The 10804-nt window shown below is 46.0% G+C and overlaps 1 protein-coding gene across 1 annotated transcript; it reads left to right on the top strand.

Annotated features, from left to right (window-relative positions):
* Positions 1–510: 510 nt before the first annotated feature.
* On the top strand, positions 511–8831 carry LOC135808205 (sex-determining transformer protein 1-like). Its single transcript, XM_065321360.1, has 2 exons — positions 511–929; positions 5995–8831. Exons 1-2 carry the CDS (start codon positions 800–802, stop codon positions 8088–8090), a joined length of 2226 nt encoding a protein of 741 aa, XP_065177432.1. The 5' UTR covers positions 511–799; the 3' UTR covers positions 8091–8831.
* The last annotated feature ends 1973 nt before the right edge of the window (positions 8832–10804 follow it).

Here is a 10804-nt window from a genome sequence, read left to right as displayed (position 1 = left end):
GGGTACAAGTGAAGGGGCAACAATAATAATTAAATTCGAAGTAACTTGGTTAGACTGTGAAGGGTGCGAAACTGTCATAGCAATTGCTTCCTTGCTCTTGAGCAGTATTGCGTCAACATGCTGACCACGGATGAAAGTTAGACAAAGGGGAATGTCTTTTGCAGTTTCATCACTGGCCTACTCCGTTTCAAGCTGGCATACCATCACAAACCTGATCGGGGCAATTTAGCCGAAACGAGCGGGTCTGCTCTAAGCTACTTCCTATGAATGAATCTGCAGTAAGTCTACCCACTGCTACTAAAAATATACCGAACTCAGAACGGCTCGTTGTACAATGTGCGATCTCTACTGCTATACATTACTGCCGGCGACAGCGAAAGACAAAGGGGTAAAGACGTTAGTAATGCCTGTTGAATGACGTCACGAACACCGTGGACTCAAGCCGGCACTAGCGCATACTTGCTGCATAGGTAGATTCCGGGCAACAATATAACCCTCTGACTAGCAGAAACGGCACCATTCGTCGAGTCACAGGCTACGAGTACGCTTCACAACAGGTCATCTCCTATTCTTCTTTACGTTGCGAGACTCCAGCAGTCACTCTCCTGTAATAGTGTGGATCAGGACTATCCTGTCGTTCCGTGGATTCTATCCGTATCTCCCGGACCAGAACTTGCTGCTGTTCCCTGGACAAGCCAGTCACCTCACTTGTTTTGGCTACCATTGTGGACGAAAAAGTACAGCCATTTTCCAGAGACTCGGTTGGCTGTTTGACACTGCCCTAGTTGTCACGTTCGGAATGTCTTCCTCAAGGAACACGTCAGAAGCAGAAGGCCACCAAGGGATGACGGGAGCTCAACTACCCAGCTACACGATGCAGTATTTTCCGCCGTTGTACTCACAACGTCCAAAGATGCCTACTGTACAGGGTAAGGGACGAAAGTCGAACGTTTTGCAACCTAGTGTACATAATGTCTTGGGATTTTGCACCTGTATGCTCTGTACATAATGTCTTGGGATTTTATGTGTTTCCAGTATCGGATAAAAACTTGAGAATATTATCCTGCTAGACATGGTTTCTGCCCCGATATATTATTTGCTTTGTGAATTGTCTAGTTTCTGCTCTCTAGCGTGGATGGGACTTCATGTGTGTGTGTGTGTGTGTGTGTGTGTGTGTGTGTGTGTGTGTGTGTGTGTGTGTGTGTGTGTGTGTGTGTGTGTGTGTGTATGTGTGTGTGTGTGTGTGTGTGTGTGTGTGTGTGTATGTGTGTGTGTGTGAAATGGGCTGTGAATCACGGCATGGAATTGTCTAAGTCAGTCAGTAGAAGCTGTCGAACACAGTCACTACATCTAATCCCCGTCTGGCCAAGACAGTGTAAATGTTTATCAAGCCTGTTAGAATGGACTGGGATGGAGAGCCCAATAGGATTGTATAAGGATTTAGTGAGCAATTCACCCCCCCCCCCCTCCCCTCACCTTCCCCTCCTATGTTGTCATATAACTTAGGACCTTCCAATTTGGAAGGCTGTTGGAGTTCGCATCCGAGGCTTGCTAGAGCTGATAGCCAGTTAGTTGTAGAACGTCAGTACCGTCGGTCAGTGTCGTGCAAAGTTATCGCATGAGCTGATTGTTGAGTGACTGGTGGTGTTAGTGGACATAATAGCGGAAGTTGTAGTTCCTTGGTAATTATTTCTTTCTACAAAATTAAAAAATTGTCAGTGAATTTTCTGTGTGTTCATTGCTGTGTATAACCAATCGAAAATGAAGATTTAATTATTTTCCTCGCAGTATGACTTTGAATTTGGAATTCAACTGATGTATACAGTCGTGCAGTAAGTTTGACTATAGGGTGGAAAGTAAAGTATAGTTTTATACGATGAGAAGTTAGTTTGTCACTCATGGTAGAATTCTTAGGCTTAGCGAATCTTTGATGGAGAGACTGGGCTGGACAACGATAGGCATGGTGATAAGTCCCTATCCGCCCTACACTTTAATCTGATGTAGCAGCTAGCGGAATGTACATGTACATACTAAGGTGTCAGACCTCAGCAGCTTCGCATGGCCAGTTACTATTATCAGACCTTGACAGCCTAGCACGGCCAACCACTCTACTAGACCTCAGCAACCTGCCATCGATCAGGCTCTTGCACAACCTGCCAGTGGGCGGGAGAGAAGGAGAGCTCTTATTTCAGACTTACATAATGTCATTGCAAGCAGTTTATATTAAACATGTCCTCGCTGTCACAAGTCAGCGAATCTCCTTTTCCTTACGCAGTTAGAATGTCATTTCCTAATTGCAGATCCGGCAATGTGTAGAAAGTAAGCGCACAACACTGACAGTAAAGGTCAAGCAAAAAACAGTAGCAACGAATCAGCTAACTACCCACAGAGACAGTCAGAATGCTCGGGCGAAATGAGTGCATTTTAGCCGCTGGGTTTTAAACTCACTGTCGCTTATCCTTTCTTGACCCAAAATGCAGTAGTCAACGAGCCGCTTGAAACGAAAAGCAAACAGTACTAATTGCGTGGGAATTTGTGAAGAACTAGTGTGATTGCGTGGCAATCGTGAAACTTCGGATCTACTGGGGCCGACAAGCAAATCATCGCCAATGGTATATTAACTGTGCTGCTATTGCTGGTTGAATGCACTAACTCCGGGATACTGACAAGTGCCGTGCGACCTTTGTAGACCTTTTCACTGCGTTTTGCAACCAATCAAGGCAAAGTCTTCTACTTCGAACTGAGGTTGAGGAAAGGCGGCGCTCAGGGAACATTGCACTGAAACGTTAGGGAGTTGATAGCTGAGCAGAGATTGGCAAATGTACGTTTCTGTGTCACACAGCTGGGCCAATCACGTACTTCTTTGGAAGTAGTCAGGAAGCTGTGTACTACTAGTACTTGGCAGATTCAGTGCTGTGGAGTGGTTCGGAGGATGGTTGCTAGAAGTCAAGACGGGAAGCTCGCTGTATGACTTTCATTCCTTCCATAGTGAAGCAGGATCCAGGAGAGAAGCCCCAGCAGAGAGTGCGATGAGTGCATCACAGTTTCTAAACTGTAGGTCGTCAAACGGCAGGGAGAACGGAGGAACATGTTGTGCAGCTGCAGAGAGAGGTCGCTAAGAGTTCGGAAGGTTTACACCTGCTCCGGGTCTTCTGCATGAAATCAGAAACTGCAAAATACCGTTCCTACTATCTGGGGAATCTCTGCGCAAGCTGTGTGATAAATGATGTTCTCTTCGTGTTGAAAAATGATGTTCTCTTCGTGTTGAAATCCGGAACTACAATCATGTCCATGTAATGAGTGGTCAGGGGGGGGGGGGGGAATTGATACTGAAAAACATGTGTAGAGTGTAAAAAGAAGCCATCATGTACAGCTGCAAGTCGGTCATGTTTTGTTCACTATCAAGTTAGTCAGTATCAAGGTGTTCAAGTCCAATAGTAGGCAATACATTGTACTGGTACTAGTACTAGTACTAGCTCATGACTGGGTGTAGACCACACTTGATCGAAAGAAGTGTTCAGGTTCAAGCTTGTGCCTGTTTCTAGTATTGGGAGCCAAGGGCTTGGAAGGAACCTACTTGCTACTCCAGCGTGATGTCATGCTATTTTCTATGGGTAGATAGTAATGCTTGAAAAGTTGAAGTACGTCACTACGTGTACTGTACTGTAGCCTAGTGTAGGTGTCAGCACTAGCCATCATCATCATTATCATCATCATCAAACGGCCTCTTGTACGGGCTTGAAACGGTGATAACCGAGATTATGTGCAAAAATCGTGATAGATATTCAGGTAAAAATATGACATTTAACAGTTGAATGATTAGTACCAAGTAGATATTAAATTGCTGATTATTTTACCAGGTAGATATTGAATGACAGATGGTGTTACTTTACCAAATAGTTATTTAAAAAATGTGATGTTATCCATAGTGATATTGTTGAGAGGCATAGCATAAAAATTCACTATGCGGCCAAACGACACTGGGCCACAAAGGAATTCACCCGCCGTCTGTTATAAGACCCTCGGCAACCACGAAAGCACGTAATGGCCCACCTCAAGAGGCAAAACGACAGGCGGGTACATGTACGCAACATACCCATGACAACAGGATATTTGAGATCCTGGCTTCTCTCTACAAAGAGAGAGGCAAGAGGCTTTAGGAATTGAGCTGTTTCAGGCCCGCTGAAACCATAAGTCGAGATCACCAGTGGGGTGAACGATCCTCGCTCGACATTCACAACGCGGCTGGCATATTTATTTATTATTTATTTATTTATTTCTGCACCTCGTGGCATGTCAAGACAGCCAATTGAATTGAGGAGAGGGTGAGACCAGCCACGGAAGAAGAGAAAAAAAGAAAATGAAGAGCACGTACACAAAGTGGGAAGGGATTAGCAACTTAAAAAGCAATGGGATGCTCAGCGGATATTGATTCTTTTTTGCCTGCTCATCATCATCATCATCATCATCATCATGTGACCAAGCCGCTTTTACGGGCAACAATATTATGAATATAAAACGCAAGGTATTGTAAGAGCAATTTTCTGAAAATAATGTTAAAACACGAAATATAAAAATGCATTATCACACCGTAGCCACTTTTATGGGCAAATTCCAATACAAGGCAATAAGAAAACGAGGATGAAGTTAACCTTTTAACTCAAAGAAAAGACAAAAGATGTCAACAATAGAACTACAAATATAAAAAACAAACATCAGGTCATAAAAACTACTTTAAAACATAACCAAATGACAGCAAAGCGTGGAGAATGAGATTGACTTACAAAACAAAAGTAGTCCTACTATGCTTACAAAACAGAATCTACCTACACCACTAAGGAAGAAACATTAAATGATCATCATCATGCCAAATGTTTTTTTTTTTTTTTTTGTTTTTTTTTTGTTTTTTTTTCGATTACTAACATAATTTTATTAGTAACACATCAACTTGCAAGGTGGAACACAATTCAAACGTCTCGTGGTACGGTCAATCGCGGATTATTCGTATAAAGAAACCACGAGTGGAATCACAATGATGGCCACGAAAATGAAAAAGAGGAACGCGAACAAGGGTGCACAGTTTCTACATGTGCACCCGCCAGTCTGTGGAGCTCTAGCCAGGTTGCGCTGCCTTCGCCGGGCACGCACGCCCTGCTGCTTGTACTTCATATGCTCATCATCATCATCATCATCATCATCATCATCATCATCATCATCATCATCATCATCAGCCCTTTCGCGTTGGCATCGGCGTTACTCCGTTAGCCTAGCCTTCGCTTGCCAGGGAGTAGTAAAATACAACTGTAAAAGCCATTATTCTAACGAGGCGCATATTTCAGAACTAAATATTGCGACAGAGCTTTCGGCCATATTTGCGCATATTATAACGATTTTCCAAAGTTGACTAGTTTACGTGTACCAAAGGTAACGATTCTCACTCATTCTCCACGCTCAATAGGACAGTATATGTATCGATTTCTGCATAACGATTTCTATTTTAACGACAGATTTCTCCTTGTTAACTCGTTAGAGTTAGCACTTCGTTATATGGCTTTTACAGTACTCCCTGGTACTAGCCATGTAGAAGGAGGTCCTTGGCTACTTCAGAGAGCAGTGTGTACAATCATGTACATGACTGCTTCAACGGTACCTGTATGACACGTGTATGCGTGTGTGTACGTGCGTGCATGTTGGTGTGTGCTTGCGTGAATGTGTGCATATGTTCATGTGTGTCCGCGTGTACGTGTGTGTGTGTGTGTGCGCATGTGTGTTTGTGTGCCCGTGTGTGTGTGCATGATCTGTGTGTGTGTCTGTGTGCCAGCGCAGGGACCATTAATTTCATAAATCTGTGCTGAGGGACAACTCACTGATGCAAAACTAAGCACACATCTATGGGGCAGGACCACTTCAGTCAGTGTTATCAAGTATCAAACAATTGCTATCTTTAATATCTTATTTGCACATTGTCAATTTCTGCTTTGCTATGTAACACAGCATTCGATGGGACACATCAACAGGCACAGACAGGGCTGCAAGCTGCAGAGACATATGTCGGTCCGGTACAGCCTGATCCCAACAATAGCTTAACTCAGCCTATTGCAAACCAACCGCAGCCTGTTGGTCAGCAGCACAGCCTTATTGGACAACCTATCAACACTGGTGGCTTCAGTAGTATTGTGGGGCTTAGACCATCATTAGTGGAGTCAACACTGGGTCTCCCACCACAGCCTCAACCAACCATTGGTCTTATGTCATCACCAGCACAATTTGCGACTCCCTACAGCCAGCAAATGAGTCACCACTTCCATGCCACTGCTAGCAGCTATCTGCCGAGTAGTGTCCCAGCAATGCACGGCAGTATGGCCAGCTCTAACCATCCTGCGGAAATGCACGCCGGCTTTCCACAGACCCCACTGAACCATCTAGCACAAGGCGTCGAGTATCAACCGGACAACCCCTCTGCCCCTCCACTGTTTGGCGGACATCCCAGAAATCTGTGCGAATGGCGTGTAAACAACGGTCTACAATTGTGTGGGTTGGCTTTCTATAGTGTCACCGAACTAGCGCAGCACATAAGCAACGTTCATCTCCAGCAACAGGACACTACCGAACAGGACGATGGCAACGTTCACATCTGCCACTGGGACCAGTGTTCACGCAAGAAAGGATTTAAAGCCAAGTACAAGCTTGTCAACCATATACGAGTTCATACAGGTGAAAAACCCTTTGTCTGCAAGCATCAAGACTGCACAGGCAAAGCATTCGCAAGATCCGAAAACCTGAAGATACACTACAGAGTCCACACAAAGGAAAAGCCGTTTGCCTGCACCTTCCCGGACTGTAAGAGAAGATTCGCAAATTCCTCGGATCGAAAGAAGCACATGCACGTGCACACGAATGATAAACCCTACCAATGCAGGGCAGCAGGATGTACGAAGAGATATACACACCCGAGCTCGCTTAGAAAGCACACCAAGCAGCATGATGCTCGAAATGCAGCCAATGGCGGTAATGCTCTTTCCTACCGTACCACGGACACCAGCGCAGAGAACAGTGACTTGCCGTCTGCGGATGGTTCTATTGCTGCGGACGGAGAAAGTGATCATGGCAGTTCGATTTCATCCGATGAGGTACTTGAAGACCAGCACAACCACCATCAACAACAACAGGAAGAACAGCAGCAGCAGCATCAACACCAACATCAACAACAAGGTTTTTCACTTGTGACTTGCACGGACCAGTGTCAGCCTGCACAGCCGCAACACTTACCGCTGGGAACGTCCGCAAGCATGCTGACTGTGAATTCAGCATCCACGTCATCTTTGCCTCAGTTACCTTATCATTTGCCCTCTGCCCCGGCTACTGCTAGTAGTGATTTGGTCAACAGTGCACGGCCAACACCACCTGGACAGCCGTCTGATAGCTATGCGGGGTTCAGTGAAGTATGCCATGACAATGCCGGAAAGGGTGACCTAGTAGTGGCAAGCCTAGGCAGTAGAGCAACAAGAAATGATCCCTTGCCTACATGTTCCATACAGACATTCCCACAGCCGCCGCCACCACAGCCAGAAGCAACAGCAGCAACAGAAGCAGCAGCTGTGCCAGCACCTGTGCCAGAACTGACTCAAAACAGACAGCTTGTTCAGCAGCAACAAACTCACTTCCAATACCCGGCAGCACGTCAGCAGTTGCAGCAACAACCTCATCATCAACATCCAGAACAGCAGCTCAAGAAGCAGAATCATCAGCAGCAGCATCAGCAGCACCAGGCATCACATGACCAATGTCAGCAGTCGCAAATCTATCTAACTCACCACCATCAGCTGCCGACGCCCACACACACACAGCTATCGCTGGTGGCTCACACACCGCAGCACCAGTCATCACCTGTGTCTCAGACGCATAACCATCAGGCACAGAAGCACTCTCTCCCATCGCCGATGCAGCTGCACCAGCAGCATTTTGCACAGCATTCGGCAACTGCTCAGCCAACACTATTTCATGCAGGACAATTGCTGCACCCCGTACTGCCCTCGCAGGTCGCTCACTCTCTGTCAGCACGAAGACACCTCCCAAAAAGGCAATACTAAGCAAACAAACATTACACGGCTTGAAAACACTGTTCTCCTGAGCTGGACAACTGCCTTTTCAAAATGGCGCTGCAGCCAGCTTCGTGAATGGATGTGTTAAACACTGTCAATAAGGTTTTTAAGGCACATCATCACTTTCAACCAAACAATTTCGTAATTATTATCAAAACTCCTAAGTTTTACGGAGTTAACAATTTTTTATCATAATTACCTTATTCAAAAAAGAGGTATGAAGTGTACAGATGCAAGTTCAATACTCGCTTTTGTGATATTGAATTATCGTATCAACGCTGTCCAACGCTGAATGTAATAAGGTTATTTCATTAGAGATGGAGCTGGGTTATTGCTTATTCGGCTGTGGAACTAGTCAATCAGACGACTGCTACATTTGTAGAAGTTCCTTTTTCAAATGTCTTGTCAATTTCATTTTCCGCATGTTGTCTTCACTAACATTACCCATGATGCTGGCTACAGATATAGCGTCAGTAGAATTGCAGCTCAACATCCTAATCCGCACTGCCTTCAGTCTTGTTTCTACCCACTCACTGTCAGGATCGGGTATTTCCCCTCCAATTAGTAACCATAGTACCCGTTTCTTTTTAGTTCACTTTTTCGGCTGATCTGCTCATCCCGCAGAAATGTGTCAATACTAATGCTGGCCTAACAGATTCTACAAGGCTGCTGAAGAAAGTCTTGTCTTATTCGCTGAGTCTTCCACACTCATATCGTATCTGTTTTCAAAATAATGAGATGGAGTTTTCCTCATATTCATATGGGAATTTGTGAGCCAGTACTCGAAGTACAGATGTGTGCAAGCACATCATAGAAAACAATACTCGATAGCGAAGTATTCGTGAGCAAAAATCATAAGAAAGTAACTTGAGACGCTTCTTTTAAAGTTATTTGTGGCTAGACTGAGAAAGAACAAGACAGAGTTAGTGGTACTATGCCTTGCATGTTCCAGTACATCATGTATGCATGTTCTAGAGTAGCGAGAAGTTCATGTGAACCACTATCTAAGTAAAGTGCTAGAAATAACGTTAGAGGCATTACTGGCACATCTGGTGGATTTTGAGTGGTAGTGCAATTTGATAATGAACGAGCGGGCGAAACCACATCTCTCTGACTCACAGCTGTTAGCGAGCGTTTTCAAGATGACCTTCCTGTTCACCGTTGACACATTCACTAATTCTGTGGCATTTTCTGACAGTCTCCACATCAGAACTTTCATACATTTGTCATTTAAAATGCTAAAATCAGTAAAAACTGTATAGGCAAGTGTTGCGTAGGATTGGTGTACATACATGTACATGTATAGTGTGACTACACTACTACTAGTAGTACTAGTAGTAGCTACGGCTCTTGTAAGTAATTGTAGAGCATGTGAATGATCACATGCGCACTCGCAGGTTAGCAGGCAAATCATCGCATGCGTGGCGTCGAACGGCTCCCCACACACACAGCTCGCTGGTGTGTCCAAGAGAGACCAACCATAGCGGAGAGCTAGAGCGTCGCGGAAGTCTCCCTTGGACAGATGGTGACCATGGTCACCCCGAGCCAACTCGACACGCCTTTCGTGGATAAACTCTCCAGCCGACGAGCCAAGGCAGGGGACGCACTGCTCTTGATCGTGACGAAATCATTCTGCTCCCTCTGACGACGGTCAAGCGCTAGCCGTGTCTTCTCGCTTTGGGCTGCCTGGCGAACATCCTCCGTGGAGTTATGGGTGAATTGAACATCATTCTGGTGTACAATCTCCTCCACCTGAAGGGCCGTTACAGCTCTCGACGCAGGGAGCTCCGCCGTACCCATTTGCTGAAAACACGGCAGGGCCATCCCCTCCCCAGTCGACAGGGCAGGCGGAGAAGGTTCCATTCTTCTGGTAGGAAGGAATCACGGCCCGCTAGAGCAGGTAGAAGCTCCTCCGTGATCACCTTGTCCTGGTCGGTAAGGCATTGTGCAAGGAAAGGTACTGTACGCAATAGGTAGGTCCACCTACCACGTAAACCATGAGATATTGCAGCATAGGCAGCATGTGGCTCCGTTTTTGCAATCTCAGTAAGCTGCTTCAGCTCTTCCTTCCACTTCGCCACCCGTTGCTGCACATTTTCCGCAACCGTCTCTTCCGATCCAATCTCGGAGCCGAGATAACGCAAGCTCCCCGTGACAATGCGGATCCCTGTCTCGGCAAACACTTGGCGTGCTTCCTGCTCCAGCTCTGGCTTGACAAGGAGCTGGGTCTTTTCGGAGTTCGTGAAGTATCCGTATCGTCGTCCAATTGCCTGCAGCTCGTCACCATAATCGAATCTGTCTCTGGAATCATCCGCATACCAGCTCTGCCGGATTGATGTGTGCTGCTCCTGGAGACGAGTGATGATCGGTATGGTGGCAACTGCGTAAAAGGCCATGGAGAGGGGGTCGCCCTGCGTGGTTCCCTCACTCGCCTTGACTTCCCCTCCACCTGCAACAAATAAACGTGCAGCCGTTTGATAGGAGTTCATGATGACGCTGGAGAGGGCAGGACATATCCGCTGGACATAGTGTAGCGCCGCTTCTCTGTTCAAGCTGTTAAATGCATTGCGAGCATTCACCAACAGCACTCCATCTGTCTCCTCGTCATTGTAAATCTGCTGCACCGCATGCACCGCCGCCTCTATCCCAGCTGGTTGGCCCGCACACTTGTTGTTGATTTTTATTTTACTTCGCAAGGCCAA

This window comes from Sycon ciliatum, chromosome 2 (assembly GCF_964019385.1).
Source record: "Sycon ciliatum chromosome 2, ocSycCili1.1, whole genome shotgun sequence".
Classification (NCBI taxonomy): Eukaryota; Metazoa; Porifera; class Calcarea; order Leucosolenida; family Sycettidae; genus Sycon; species Sycon ciliatum.
Note: the sequence above shows the minus strand (reverse complement) of the source record. Positions and strands in the feature narration are given on the sequence as shown.

Excerpts from the sequence above, each read along its gene's own strand:
- LOC135808205 (XM_065321360.1), top strand. The coding sequence starts at position 800 with ATGTCTTCCTCAAGGAACACGTCAGAAGCAGAAGGCCACCAAGGGATG. Across the intron at positions 930-5,994 it reads AAAGATGCCTACTGTACAGG|CATTCGATGGGACACATCAA; the intron begins GTAAGGGACGAA and ends TATGTAACACAG.